Source organism: Stenella coeruleoalba, assembly GCF_951394435.1.
Source record: "Stenella coeruleoalba genome assembly, chromosome: 3".
Lineage (NCBI taxonomy): Eukaryota > Metazoa > Chordata > Mammalia > Artiodactyla > Delphinidae > Stenella > Stenella coeruleoalba.
In genome coordinates this window covers 164,704,435-164,719,461 of record NC_137148.1, presented here as the reverse complement: position 1 = coordinate 164,719,461, position 15,027 = coordinate 164,704,435, and the positions used below count along the sequence as shown (strand labels likewise).

General features: G+C 58.0%; 1 protein-coding gene across 6 annotated transcripts in view; it reads right to left on the bottom strand.

Moving 5' to 3' along the window:
• Positions 1-15,027, bottom strand: part of NFIX (nuclear factor I X) — a gene marked incomplete at its 5' end in the record, with an annotated part of 97,112 nt that overhangs the window by 8,040 nt on the left and 74,045 nt on the right. For 4 of the 6 annotated variants that reach the window (XM_079919046.1, XM_079919045.1, XM_079919047.1 and 1 more), the window contains 6 exons: positions 7,414-7,589; positions 9,551-9,673; positions 12,652-12,788; positions 13,952-14,072; positions 14,447-14,521; positions 14,874-14,936. In XM_079919046.1, the coding sequence (XP_079775172.1) occupies positions 7,414-7,589; positions 9,551-9,673; positions 12,652-12,788; positions 13,952-14,072; positions 14,447-14,521; positions 14,874-14,936 (695 nt within the window). Of the gene's footprint in view, positions 1-1,603; positions 1,752-7,413; positions 7,590-9,550; positions 9,674-12,651; positions 12,789-13,951; positions 14,073-14,446; positions 14,522-14,873; positions 14,937-15,027 lie in introns of all 6 variants that reach the window. The other 2 variants (XM_079919050.1, XM_079919048.1) reach the window with 2 other exon arrangements.

The window sequence follows — 15,027 nt, the reverse complement described above, 5'->3', positions numbered from 1 at the left end:
AACCTGAAGGGTCCCAACAGAGGGCTGAGCTGGGTGGGTCAGGGTCAGAGAGGGGTCTGGGTGCTGGCTGCTGGCTCAGGCACAGGGGTGGCAAGGCTCAGGCCCGGCACACATCCTCCTCCTTCGATGGATGAGCCAGGTCCTATGGTCCTGCTGTTCCCTGGGACCCGAGGTACAAGACGAGGAGGAGGCCAGAGGGCCTGGCAAAGGCCCAGGGCTTGGGCACCGGGGCAACGGTTCTAGGGTCTGGGGGGCAAATGGGCCAAATACCCAGGAGCTCTTCTTGGGTTGTCTGGCTGGAGCCCTATGGGAGGGGACTGGCGCTGCACCCCCAGGAGGAAGGATGCCCCCAGAGAGGACAAGGAGTGTCACAGCTAACTGGGAGCCCCCACCCCACCACCCCCTGCACCAGATACACCCCAGGGACCCCGTGCTCACCAGATTCTGTCCATAAGTGGCCCCCAGCCACCCCGCAGCCTGGCTCCCCCTCTCCCACCCTGCCCACCGCCAATGACCATGACCATGACTTCGTGTCTTGTGGCGAATGCAGATGAGAAGATGGCATGAAGAGGATGGACAGGGGAAAAGAACTCAAACCAAGAAAAAAGAAGGTGAGACAGAGAGCGCGAGACGAAGAAAAGTGGTGAGATGGGCCACCCCTTCCGCCGCTGTCCCGAAGTCCTGGCCCACGGCCTGCCAGCCCCCAGAGCGCCCGAAGCGCTGCCCACCCCCCACCCACAGTCCCACAGACGGCACGCCGCCCACCCTCCGCCTCTCCTGTCCTTCAAGCGTCGTCGGGTCTAGCTTGGGCCTCTCAACTCAGATTTTTCTCTTCCCTTTGACAAAATTTGTCATCGGTTTAAAAAGAAAAAAAAAAAAAAGAAAGAGAGAGAGAGAAAGAGATGAAGTAAGCCAAGGCCCAGAGCCCTTCCTTGTCCTTGGAACATCCAACCTGGGGAAGAAATTGAGGGAAGGGAGAGGGATGGGAAGGGGGGGAAAAAAAAAGAGGAACAACGAGAAACCAAATGTGAGACTGAAGGCTGAAGGGAGGGGGTCGGGGGCTGGCCTGCTGCACCTTTAGAGGCCTGAGGGACCCAGAATGGAGGTGAGGGGGGCAAAGGCAAAAAGGGGATGGTGGTGGCGTCGCCTTGTGGTCACATTTAATTTTCTTGGTGTGGGGGGGGGCACAACGAAACAACAAAAAAATCAAAAAACGAAAAAACAAAAAATGAAAAAACAGCAATTAGGCATGAAGATGGCATGGCTGTGCCTCCCCTCCCCCCTCCCCCCCTGGCCAGCACCCCTGGCCTGTGTGCCCCACTGTGCTCCCTCTCCCGCCCCCCGGAAGGGGCCTGGGCCAGGGGCCCCAGCTGGGAGCAGTGGGCGGGCAGGGGGGCTAGTGGGGTGCTGGCTGGTGCAACTAAGGCCCAGGAGGCCGTGGTTGGGGGGCTCAGCTCTGCTCTTGTCTGGGTGGGAGGCTCCGTGGCACTCTGGGTTGGGGGGCTTTGGCAGTGAGGGAGGGGGCTTTTCTTTTTGCAGTGGAGACTGTTTGGATGGGCTGGGGACGCTGGGCGTTGTGGTTTCGGTTTCATCGTCCACTTACAAGGTGATGGAGGAGTCAAGGCGGCGCCGTCTGGGGCAGTGCTGGTGGATTTGGAATCAGGCATAGGAAGGGGCACAGGTCTGGCCACTGGAGGCGGCGGTGGTAGCAAAAATGACCCCGGGACTTTGCCCTGGCCGCTACCGTTGGGCTGCGAACAACATAAATAGAGTGACGCATGAAGGCACATCACACACAGACACACGCTCCCCTGCGCGGCCACGCCAGCTCGCTCCTGAGAGCGGGCGCTCCCGGCGGAAGATGATGCAGGACGGGATTCTCTCCTCCAGGGCACAGGGTTGGTGAGGGCGTAAGGCCTCTATTTGGTCTCTCAGGTGTTTCTCTCTTTTTTTTTTTTTTTTTTTTTAAGTTCTCTTTTGAAGTTGTGGGAGGGAGGAAGGGGGATGTCCGACGGGTGGTTTGTTATTTCTTAGGGAACAGGTTTTAGGTACCGAAACATGCCACCTAGCCGTACAAGCAGCTGCACTCAGAACTCTCACGCTCTTGAAGACCTTCTCCTATGGCAGGAAAGATGTACCAGCTTACCTCCTGTGCCCCCCTAAAACACACACATGCCTCCCCTCCGTGGGCCCCTGGGGTAGGACCAGCAGACCCCACCAAGGACCACAGGCCCACCAGCATCTGCCCCATGTCATGGCCTCGGGGGGATGCCAGGGAGCATGCCCTGGGCTCTGGTAGCCTGAGGACAGTGGGGTGCTGGCTTATCTGCTACAGAACAGCCCAAGAGGAAAATCCATTGCTGGCAGCTCTGGTTCCCACAAGGTTCTTTGAGTGGCTTTCCCTCAGAAGCTGGGGATGTCTGGTCACCAGATCCACTAATTGTCCTTTATTCCCTCTTGTGCCCTACACTTGAGTTTCCTCCTCCAGGCCCCATGTGTGGCCTTGTGTTCAATCAGCCTTTGGGCTTCAGGGGGTGTAGGAACCACAAGGGAGGGCAGAGGTCCCCAGCCTCTGGCAGACACAGCTCCCCTGGGCTCCACACCTCCTGCTGCTCTGGGCAGTGCCCTCGATGACCACCTGCAGCCTGGGCTCAAGGGGGCCAGGCCACAGCTTTTCATCCTAAACCGGTTCCTCTCCTGTGGGTCAAACCTCTGCCCTCCCAGCTACCCAGGTTTAGGACCTTGGGAGGTTCCTATGCTCCTCCTTCTGTTGGTGGGCAGACCCTGTGGGGCACACCCCTAGACGTGTCCAGCTGGGTCGTCCTTCTCTCCTAACTGGTTTCACCTGGACTGTGACAGTGAGACTCCCAAGGGGCCTCCCCTCTGCCGACAGTGTGCTCAGCAGCTCAGCACCCTTGGCACCTGGCTCTGTACTAGGCCCTTCACTCAGGTTGTGTCCGATCCTCCAACCACCCTGTAAGGCAGTGGTTCTTGCTTCTGGGCAGTTCTGGGTATTGACAGTGTCTGGAGACATTCCGCTTAGCACAGCTTGGGGATGGAGGCTGGGGATGCTGTTCAACACCCTACAACGCACGGGGCAGCCCCCAGGACAGAGGCTCATTGGCCCAAAGATTAACAGTGCTGTGGCTGAGAAACCTTGCTGCGAGGGAAGCTCTACTCTCGGCCTTTCACAACAGGGGATACTGAGGCTCTTCATGATTAAGTGGTCTAGCCAAAGTCACCCGGCTGTCATTGGAAAGGCCTGAGATTCAGAGTCATGTCTGTCTAACTCCTAGGATCCTACAGATTCTTTCCAACAGACTCATTAACCCTCTTCCCAAACCCAAAGGAGTTCAGACTTCTCCGATGCCCTAAAACCTTCCACAGCTACGACTACATCTGACATAAAACATAATCTCCCCGGCCAGGCACGCAAGGTCGCCGTGATAGAGCCCAGATGGGGTCTTCCACCACTCATGCCCCTACACTCCCTCCCCGCCGAGTACTTCCCATTGTAAACCTACTGGGGTTTCCAGAACACAGCCTAAGCAGTCGGGGCTGCACACTTGCCAACTGCAGAACCCACTGTTCTAGAATGCCCTTTCTCACACCCTTCAAAGCCTGCTCAGAAAACACCATCCCCAGCATGGGGACCAGCCAGGTGTCCTGAATCACCATCCATCTCTCTCTCTCTTGTTCTTCCAGGACACTGTTGACCTCCACTGGAGCCTCTGAAGCAGACTGCCTCCAAGGCTCCCCAACAAGCAGGTGGAATGTCACCTCTGTGTGGCCCAAGCATGTAGCACTCAAGTCCCACTGACTGAGTTGAATCAACTAGTCCATCCTGCTGCACTTTAAAACCACAGAGCCCCATGGCTGAACCGCGCAGGCCATGCCCTTCTGCGTTTCTGCTGTCCCACCCTCCATCCTTCACCTCTAGTGACCAGTCACCTAGGTCTGACGCTGTCCCTCCAAACGGTTCCCTCGACTTGATCTTTCCTGCCCACTTAGAGGCCCGTGACAAAAGCGAGCAGTGGCTGCTTCTAGTGCTTATTGGTGTCCTGGGCTGAAGACCCTTTGTGCTGGGTGTCATTTTGGAAATGGACCTTTCAGTTCCAAGCAACAGCACCGGCCAGAGAGCAAGGGTTTCCGGCTCTCCAGGGTGGTTCTGACATCCACGTGGAAACTGCCTTCCCTCATTTTCACAGGCTATCTTGTTCCTATCTCATTCTTCCATCAGGGCAGGAAATGGAATGATCCCAACAGATTCACAGCCTCACTTCTTCTCTCCGGGCTGTCCTGAGCTTGGGCTCCAGGGGGGCTGGGACACGGGAGCTTTCCAGGCAGCCCTTGCTCCTATAGGGCAGCCTCTGGCTCCTCAGAGCCTGTCTCTGCCTAGGAGGATCTAAATCACTAATCCCATCCAATAAAGCAAATCCTAGCCCAATATGGCCAGACATCGAAACCTGCTGATTTACAACATTCAATTTCCGGAAGCAAGTCCCAGCCAGGCTAGGATGTCTCAGCTCTGGTTGGGGTACAAGTTGAGGTTTTAAAAATCTCAAGGTCTTGTGACTTTGCAGTGCCTTAAGACCTTGTGAGTTAAGATCTTAGAAGGAACCTAGGGGCTGGGATAGCTCCTCACATTCATCTGACAGATGAAGATGTGGGCCTGGCCATTCTGGCACTGGTGGTCAAGGCTGAGCTAGTAACCAGGCTTTCTGCCTCCCAGAGTCATACTCTCCCATCAGGCCCTGCAACTTCTTCATCGTGCTCACCTGGTGGCCTCTTCTCTATGACAGAAATACAGCTAACCAGGTATCCTCTTTCTGCCCTTTGCATGTCCTCTAAGTGGTGTCTCCATTTGACCTTGGCCTTTACCAATGTGGTTTTCTCAATCAGGGCCTTATGCTGAGGTCTAAGAGGTGCCTGGGAACCATTCTGCAAGTTGTCTGTAAAATTTTGTATGCGTATATTTTTCTGCAAAGATGATCCATAACTTCAGATTCTCAAGGAGATTAGGAATTTACTCCTCTAGTCTCTAGATCAGTGGTTCTAAAAGTGGGTCCGCGGACCAGAAGCAGCATCACCTGGGAACTTGGGGGCGAATGCAGATTCTCGGCCCCACACCAGAACTGCTGAATCAGAATTAGGTGAGGCCCAGCTACCTGTGTGTTAGTGAAGCCTCCAAGTGACTCTCATACATGCGAAGACTGAGAACTACTACCCTGGAGGTGGCCATGGAGCAAGCACAGCCCTGTACCGCCACCGTCTGCCACCAGGTCAGCTGCAGAGCCCAGGGCCTCTCTCTGGCTCGCCCCTCCTCCATAGCGTGATGCCATCTCTAGCCTCCTCTCAGAAACTGGGCCCAATGGAGCAGACTCACTGCAGAATTCAAGCCCCACCCCCCCAACTCTTGGGCACAACAGGCCACAAGAGGAAGCCTGCAGAGACTGCTCTCCAGCCGAACCAGACTCTCTGTTTAACCAGAGGGGCTGTTTGCTCCCCTATCGGTAGTGTTTTGTCTGCGGTATACTCCAAGCAGGCACCTGCCTTGAGAAGAGAACCGTCTAGGCCAAGTGAGCCCTTGATCTTTTTTTAATTTATTTTTTGGCCACGCCACACAGCTTGTGGGATCTTAGTTCCCCGACCAGGCACTGAACCGGGGCCCTCGGCCGTGGAAGCACAGGGTCCTAACCACGGGACCTCCAGGGAATTCCTGAGCCCTTGATCAGGGACAGGCGCAAGACCTGGCCATCGGGATGCCCAGGGATGGACTGACCCCCACTCTTGAGGGTCCTGTGGGCCAGCTTAGGCTCTCTGGGCTAAGTCGGGCCCCCAGGTGGCTGCCATTCTGATCCCAAACCCCAGCTGCGTCCTTAGGTGAGAAGCAGGCACGGAAGGGTTCCTGGTCTCTCTGATCCATATTCCAGACCCCAGGCCCCTTGGGGGCTGGGACACATGCTGGCAGCTCCCGTAGACTCTGCCGGTATCTCTGAAGGAAGCACGGAAGCTGTTGGAGTCATGTCCACTTTTCCCTCCAGGCCCCTAAGAGTGGACAGAGCTTGTCCAGAGAGGTGGGCGAAGCTCTGAGTGTGCTAAGGAGCTGCAGAGCCAGCAAAAGAAACCCTTGCAGGGCAAAGGGGAGAGAAAGATGAGAAAAGTGGAAGAGGAAGAAGAGCGGGAGGTAGGGAAGGAGACTGGCTTCTGTCCTAGACAGCGAGAGCAAGGAGGCTGAGCCACGGCCCTGCCCCAGATCAATACACCAGCACCGTGCAGGGCGCCCCGAGGCCGCACCAGGCTGAGCGGAGGGCCGCTGCTCTCGCTGGGCTGCCTCTGGCGTGGGCTTCCCAATGTCTTTCCCTACCAAGGCACTTTGAGTGTCCTCCCCATCTGATCTCTCACAGTGGGGTTCCAGGCTGGACCAACTGTGGGGAAAGGAGCTGGGCCTTCTCATAGCACAGCATGCTGCTGGAGTTCCAGAACATTCCCAGAGGTCTAGAGACCACCATGCCCCAACCTGGAATGGTCTCCCAGGGACTAAACAAGGACCACTGTCCCACGGAAGGGTCACCTTTGGCCCACTGCCGTCTGGGATAATTCCTTTGCTGAGTGGCTCTGTGTTTCTGCTCATCAGTGACCAGGCCCCGGGGGCTTGCTGACGGAGAAGGACAGTGGGGCCACAGAGCTCCATGGGGAGCCAGTCTCTCTCCCAGGCTGAGGAGCAGAAGACTTCACTCCAGAACCATGACTGACCCGAGAACCCCCTTGTTAAGAGTCCTGCCAACAGGAGTCTCATGAAAGACCCTGTGGAACTAGGCCTGCCCTCTACTAAGGGCTTCTCACTGGGGGATGATGATGCCCCCAGGGCACACCGAAATCTGGAGACATTCATGATCAACACAGCTGGGGAGGGGGCGGTGTTGCTGGCATAGAGTGGGTGGGGGCCAGGGATGCCGCTCAGTACCCCACAGTGCACAGGACATCCCCACACAACAGAGAATGAAGAACCCCAAGTGTCAATAGTGGGAAACCTTGGTCTAGAACCTACCAAATCCCTGCAGCCCTGAGGTTTAAGAGGGGTGTTAGGAGCTAAGGGGCCTGGGCCCAGGTTGGACAGATCATGGGTACACTCCTGCTAGAGGAAAAGACCACAAGGAGGGCAAAAAGCCCAAGCAAGGTGGGCCCAGCCACTGCCCCCTCATCTCTGGACCGTGACAGACAGGCCCCGGCCTGATACGTGGACCCCTACTCCCAGACCCAGAAGATCGAGGTGTTCGGCACTACCGGCTCTCTGCTGCTGCAGCCCCAGGTGGGCTTCCAGCTTTTGGGCCCTCTCCCTGTGAGCCCTGAGACAGACAGACAGACGCAAAGATGAGCTGTAGAGGGGCTCGTGGGGTCCTCTGGACTCACCTGTCCGGTGGCCTGGCCCGAGCCATCCGAGCACACAAACTGCACAAACTCCTTCAGCGAGTCCTGCCCGTGGTGGTGGTGGTAGCGGATGGTCGGGTGCGTGAAGTATGGGCTCGACTGCTGGATGATGGATGTGGAGGGGAAGTGCAGCGCTGATGCTGTGGCCCGTGGGCTCCCTGCATGCACGTGGCAGGAAGAAAAGGGCATCGTCAGGGCCTAGGAGGCAGTGGGGTGGGGAGCACTGAAGACAAGGAGAACTGCTGGTCAGAGCACTTTGGATCCAGAGAACGGGCAGGAGCAGGGCAGGGACCAGAGTGAGGAGAGCGAGGCACTGGCCGCTAGTGTGAAAGTTAAGATGGTGCCAAATAACTCAGCAAATCAAGATAAATAACATTTTAATGCAATATTTTAAAAAGTCAGATTGGCAAACCGGGACCCACAGACCAGCTGCTTATCTTTGTAAATAAAGTTTGATTGGAACCAGGGCCAGAGTTAGGGTGAGGGAAGTGAGGGTCATGCAAGCGCAAGGTCGGTCCGATCTTTTATTTAAAATCTTGACATTTGCTCATCGTGTATCTCTGCAATCGGTTTAATTTTTAGAAATATTGCATTAAAATAAAATGTATCTTGATGACTGAGATTTCAGGGGCTCCCTGACATTTTGCGCCGAGGTGAGTGCCTCACTCGCCTCACCCCGGTCCGGGGCCCGGGTGGGGAGCCTCGATGAGGAGACAGACAGTTCTGTGGGGCTGCAGATAAACACACAGCCCTGCGCCAGTGCAAGAGGGGCCCCTGCAGTGCACACACACATCTCCTGCGTGCGGTGGGTGTGCACCTGGCTGCTGCCGCCCAGGCCACATTCTTCTGTGCTCAGCCCCATCGCTCGTACGCACGTCCCCGAACGCACAACTCCCACCCTGGAGCAGGCCCCAGCTCTTCCCTGGCCAAGTCCTCCCCCTCCTGTCTGTTTCCAATCAGCTCCCTCTTGCTCTCAGTTTCATTAGGGGCCTGAAGAAACTTGGCTTCTCTCTGGAGTTCATAAAAGCTGAGTCGAGCAGGGCCTGCTGCCCTCCCGCTGCCTGTGCAGAGGGCCTGGGCTCCCCGCCCCCACCTTGCGGCCACCACGCCCTGCCCCGCTGCTGGCTGCCTCTGGGCTCCCAGCCAGGAGGCCCTGAGGAAGAAGCCAGGAGGGTAAACCTCAGTGTTCTCCGTGGAAGGCCCAGGAGACAGAGGGTGGACACAGGACACAGGGCAGTGTTCAGAAAAAAATCCAGGCCTCTTTCTGCCAGACAGGTGCCAAGAGAGGGAAGAGGCAAGTGGCTGAGGACTCAGCTTCCACAGCTTCCTGCCTGATTCCATCCCCTCCAGAACATGGAGGCATCCTCCCCTCGAGCACTCTCTCCGTGAGACTGAAGCAAGAGAGCTCCCAAGGCAGCAGGGCCAGCTCCTTTCCCTGAAGAGCAGCCCAGGTACCACCTTCCCCCTTGGCCTAGCCCTTCACTTCTGGAAAACAGCAGGGAGGCCCCGAGAAGGGAGCCTGGGCTCCTAGGAGTACTGTTCTCAACCTGTGCTCACACCAACCTGGGCTGGTGCTGGGAAAACAGGCCCCGGGCTCTGTGAGGAGTTGAGAGACAAGAGCTGAAAGGAGGGCAGAGGGAGAAGCCTGGGCTATCCCACCCACAGCTGGAGGGAGGACAGGAGAACTGCGTAGGAATGGGCCTGAGGCTTCTGCAGTCAGGGGTAAGTGGGAGGAAGCCTCAGGACAGGCCTGTGCCACACACACGAGCACACACGCATCCGATGCACGTACACAGCACCTGCACACGCACACAAGCAAACACACACACTCATGTGCACGCACAGCGCACAAGCATGCATCATGCACAAGGGGTGTGAGAAGCAAGTGGGAGAGTGCTGAGGAACAAGGTGAGGAGGCCCAAGGGCTGGCCTGGGTCTGGAGGAGGCGCTGCTGCGGAGGGAGGGCCCGTTCCCATGCCCACCCACTGCCATACCATAGCCCATTCAGAGAGCTTGGGGCTGTCACTCAGGGTCGGCCCTGGCCCCTTTGCCTGGCCAGTTGCCCATGTGGGCTCCTCTGCCACCCCCACTGCCCCCCTCCGGGCCCTCCATTTCTCACCTGGTCTGACTCCAGCAAGCACAGGCAGCGGGTGGTGAGTGAAAGCCATGCGCGGGGAGCTGCCCTGAGAGGAGAGGGCACTGCAGAAGTCCAGCTTTCCTGACTTCTTTAGAGAAGCCGGGCCTGGGGGGAGGAATCAGCAACACAGGGCAGGTTTAGCTGGGCTGGGGAGGGAGCAGGGGAAGGTGGGAAGCCAGCAGCTCACTCCTTCTCTCCTCGGCCCCCTCCCGGCTGCCCCTTCCCCCACCAGGCTCCCTCCTGCCTCCTTTGCCTGACTGTGGCTCTGTTTCTCAGGCCGTGTGCAGACCATCCTGCCGTGGGTGCTGCCGACAGGAGAGGAAAATAAGGCCCTTCGGTGCACTGGGCAGGGAGTGAGCAAGGGGGCCCATCTTGCCCCCTGACAAGCAGATAAGGAGCTCAAGGGGCACAGAGTAAAAGGGGGGATGCAGGGCCAGAGGGCAGGGAAGGTGTGCAGGAGGAGCCCGGGAGAGCAGCTTCAGAGCGAGCCGGCCCAGGGACTTCCCTGGCGGTCCAGGGGTTTAGGACTCCCGCGCTTCCATGCGGGGTGGGGTGGGGGTGAGGGCGCGGTTTTGGTCGCTGGTCAGGGAACTAAGCTCCCACGCAGCGCGGGCCCTGGGCTCTGGGAGGTTCCGATGGGAAGAAACCAGAGCTCCTTACGGGAAGGGAAAGCACAGCCATTGGCCCTTGGGAAGGACCACAGTGGAGAAACAGCATCTGACTGGAGAGCAGGGAGGAGGCTGGAGGGCTTGGGCGGATGCTGGGGTTACGGCTAGACAGGAAAGGACTTCCTCAGTCAGGGGACCCAAAGGCAGGACTGTCAGAGCATGGGTAATTCCAGGGCTTTGCTCGGCTCCCAGTACCAGAGATGGGGTGACATTCAGCAGGAGACAGGGACACAGAGGATACCCCATTTGAGCTCTCCCTCTAAGAGCCTGATGTTGCCAATCAAGGTCATCTCTGTGCCCAGTGGGCATGACATCCAAGATGCTATACAAAGCAGGGCCCCCAGGCCAGGTCCCCCAGGGGAGCTTGTCTCCTGTCCTCAGCTGGGCCTTGAGGCTATGCCCAGGCTGGGAGGGATAAGGGGAAGTCAGGGCAGATATCCAGAGCTGCCATCATTGGGACACAAACTGAATCGGTTTGGGTGGGGTGTGTGTGTGCTGGGTGGCGGGGGGTTCGGGGGGAGGCTTCAGAACACAGAAATAAGAGCTGTCTTAACCACGGAGGGAAGAGGCGGGGAAAGGGTGAACTCGCAGCCGCCAGCAGAGGTGTTATCTGGCAGCAGCTGTGTGCCACCTGATAGCTGGCACGATGGGGGCAGCGCCTCCACCAGCTGTGCACAGCTGTCCCCATGGCCGCACAGTGCCTCCCCAGCTGTTCCCAGTCCTGCAGCTGGGCTGCTTAATTGGTGATTTGTCCCAGAACAGGAAAACAGCACAGGGTCGGTGGGAGGAGGGGAATGAGTACACAGGAAAAGGGGGGAAGGCGAGGGAGCTGGGGGTGCTGCAGGAGGATGCTGGGGCCGTGCGTGGCAGGACTGCTGGAAGGAGCAGAAGTGGCAAGCTCGACAGCAGGCAGCCAAGAAAAGGAGAGAGAGGGAACTGCGGAGGGGAGGGTTCCTCGGGAACCAGGTCTGCGCAGAGGGACCTGGGGGCCCATGCCTCAGGAGCCAGCAGTAGACATGGCCCTCAAGGCACACCAGTCCTTGAGGAAACACTTCACTGAGGCCCTAGCTGGGGAGTCTCCAGGGCCTTCTCAAGCCCTTCTTTCTGCACCTCCAGAGGTTCCCCCAGGGAAGCATCTGTGCTGTGCTGGCCACGACACCCTGGGAGGGGCACCCAGAGTCGTGCCGGAGCGCTGTCCGGCAGAGGTGAGCCTTGCTGCTGGTCTAACCCTCTCCCTCAGCCCAAGGCCCGGAGGTGAGTCCTCTCTTCCTCCCAGGTTGCTGAGAGCAGAAGCCAGAGGTTGCATCTGGGGCAGCAGGAAAGCAGAAGCACGCCCTTGCCCTTTAGTCTTGCTTCCCCCCCAGCCCTGGCCCCTGCCCATCCACTTGGCCCTTCCCGGTAGGGGAACATCTACAAAATACCAAGCAAAACACCATCAGGTAGACCCTCGTCTTCCTGCGTCAGAGAACAAGGCCCCTGTGCCCAGGCCTGAGCAACGCAGACACACCTCATGCGCATCCCGTACACAGAGGTCTGCACTACCTGGTCCCAAGACACCCATACTTTGAGGACACACACAGGCTGCACCAACAATGTGTCCGGCAGAAGCGCCCTGCAGGCAGCCTCCTTATGCACACCACCTGTGCAGTACACACACACACACAGCCCCCCTCTGTCCCGCCTGGGCTCTCCAGGTGTGCCCGTACCTCCCGTCAAGACTGGAGGTGAAGGTGGGTGTATTCACCAGCAAGGGTGCGGTTAGAGAGGATCGGGAGGCCTGAAAACAATGCTGCTCGCTCTTTACTAGGCTCTGCTCCTCTCTGTGAGGGTGGGCCCTTTAGACCAGTGGTCCTCAACTTAGGAAGGTCCTGTCCCCACCCAGGGGACATTCAGCAATGTCCGGAGACCTTTTCGGTCATCACACCTGGTGAGGAGGTTTGCTCCTGGCATCTAGTGGGTGGAGGTCAGGGCTCTGCTCAGCACCCTACAGGGCCAAATGGCCCCGCTCCAGAGAATACCGTGGCCCCAAACGTCAAGAGTGCCCAGTTTAAGAAATGGCTTTAAACCACGAAGACCGTAGAACCGGGGCAGCCTCTCTAAAGAAATACCAAGAGAAGGAGGATGAGGAGGCTCTGAGCGGGAGGCCACGGCCCCCACTGCAGGGCCCCGGAGGCTCAGGGTCGGGGCCTCTGCTTTCCTTCTGCCACATCTGTGGGCTCTACTGCCCACTCAGGGACAACCCAGCTGCCCGCCTCTGCTCTCCTGGTCTGCCCTCCTCTGGAAGCTCAGGGGGTGAAAAGACAGGCAGTGCCACCAACAGGAGGAGGAACGGTGGGAGGTTTGCCGGGTAAACTGAGGGGGAAGAGGAGGCTCCATGCTGCCCTTGCTCCAGGTCGGGCCTTGTGGCGCCCATACCTGCATCCACATCGTTGGGCCACCCGCTGGACTGGCTGCTGCCAGCTGCTGGGGAGCGGCCTGTGCCAGGATAGAAGACGTCATCGACAGGGCTCTCCATCTCGCTGTCATCGATGGACTTGGGGCGCTTGGTGGTGCTGGGGAAGGAGGAAAGGGGTCAGGTGGGCCAAGGATGAGCTGAGGTGCTGGTACGCAGGCCGAGGAAGCCTGCACTGACAGTCTTCCATGTGGGGAGTGGGTGCCCGCTGTCAGCAGCACTTCAGGGCACTCACTGTGTGCCCACCCCCCAAGGCCAGACCTACAGCCCCTTGGGCCCAGCCCACCCACTCCTCCTTGAGCCCCTTCTCAGTCACAATACCATCCATCATCTATGGAACTGCCCAAGTCAAAGAAGTGGGCAAAACCCTCAACTGCTTCCTCAGCCCCACCTTCTATTTCCCATCAGCTCCCACGGCTAGGGTGAGGCGTGTGAGGCACTGGCCAGGGACAAAAATGCCAGGGGGTGACACAAAACTCAGTCATCGTGATATTATGTTATTTTATATTAAAGTATGATTAAATATGAAAACATCATAACATTTTAATGCAATATTCTAACATATCAAAATGAATGCCTAAACCTCACAATGAACCAAAATGTCCAAGGTTTTTTTAAAAAAGGACAGGATCCCACCTTGCCCTGCGTGACCAGGGCCTGACCAGGGCCTACTATATCTACCTCCCAAATATCTCTCAACTCCATCCCTCCCTCTCAGCCCAATCCCCCATCTGACTCAGGCCCTCCTCCCCTCCAACCTGCTGGGATAGCCTCTAACTTCTTCTAGAAGTACTTTCTAGAACATATATCCCCAGCATCTTCTACTTAAAAGCCGTCAGTGGATTTTAAGCCCTAAATACCCTCCTCTGGCCTCTGAAGTCCTCCGTGGGACAGTCCCGCCAGCCCGCCCAGCCTTGGCCAGGTTGAAGGCTGCTTCTCTCTACCTCGAGCATCCACCCCATGCCTGTACCAGACCCCTGGGCTCAAATGTCACATCCCCAAGAGAGAGGCCTTCTCCAATGCCCACAGGGAGCACCTTCTAGGCAAAGCCATGCCTTGTTTGAGTTTGTGTCCCCAAGGCCGAGTGCCTGTGTCAGCACAAAGCAGGAATCTCAGGGGTTGGGGAGCATAGTGAGCCCCAGCTCTGGAGCCAGTGCCCTCAACAAAGGATGACGTTCTGAAGCACCCAGGCCACAGTGGTACAGCTGCCCAAAGCGCCTGAGATGCCTGGGGGCTGGGGGAAGGCCGGGGTGCAGGGCTCACCTGGTGGAAGGAGGGGAGGTGATGGACCGCCGCCCCAGGGTCACCTGGTTTATATTGTAGTAGCTGGGACTCTCCAGGTCTGCCAGCGAGAAGTTGGGCCCTGATGCTGTCGCAACAGGAGCTGGGAAGAAGGGAGAGTGTGATGAGGTTTGGAAACTGTGGGTGCCTGTTTTGTTGCCATGAGCAGCTCCCCAGAAGCCCTGGGGTGAGTTCACTGTGAAGGCCGCTGAGGAAACCTCCTCCTGGCTGGAGGTTGTTGGGAAGAGTCCTTGGTTACGATTTTTTTCCTCCAAAGCAATGGAGGTTAGAGGTGGGGCTCTCTGGATGCCTCCATTCCACCCAGCCCCATGCCAGTGAGGCCGAGAGTGTCCCAGGAAACCTGTCTGCGCCCGCCCCAACCAAGACCCCATCAGTGGGGGGCTACGTGGGGTCCAAGTCCCACCGCTTCACCCCCATCCCTGCTGACTCAGCCCTGGCCCAGAAGGAAGGACTCACTCTGTGATACTCTCACCAGCTCCGTCACATTCCAGACCCCGGAAGTCACAAAACAGTCCTGGAAACTTAAGTGCCCTGAGGAGGGAAAAGGGCAAGTGAGTGAGTGGAGACAAGGCCAGGAGGGGATGTCTGCCTGTTTCCCCAAAGCTCTCCCCACCCTCCACTTGCTCCATCCCATGCCCCATGTCCCAGCCCCAGGCTGGCCCTCAGGGGTCTCAGATCTCCCTGGGAGTTAGGGTGTGCTACCGATGAGCGCCCTCCCCCTCTGCATAGCAGCCCAAGTTCAGTCGAGGGACAGCTGAGTGAAGCGGAATGGCAGGGGCAGGCCTGCCCTGGCCGGGGAGAGCAGAGAAGGGTGTGGGGAGGACGTGGTGGGCACAGCAGGCCAGGGAGGCTGGGTACAGGCAGGAGGGCAGGGGGCACTGACCGTTGGGCAGTGGTTTGATGTCCGCATCTCCTTGCTGGTTTGAACTATCTGATTGTCCGGATTCTGCAGGAGACACAAAGGGTGGGGATGGGTCAAAACCAAAGCGCTCCACAAACACCAGGCAAGCAGCTGCCCCTCGAGCCTTCTCAACACC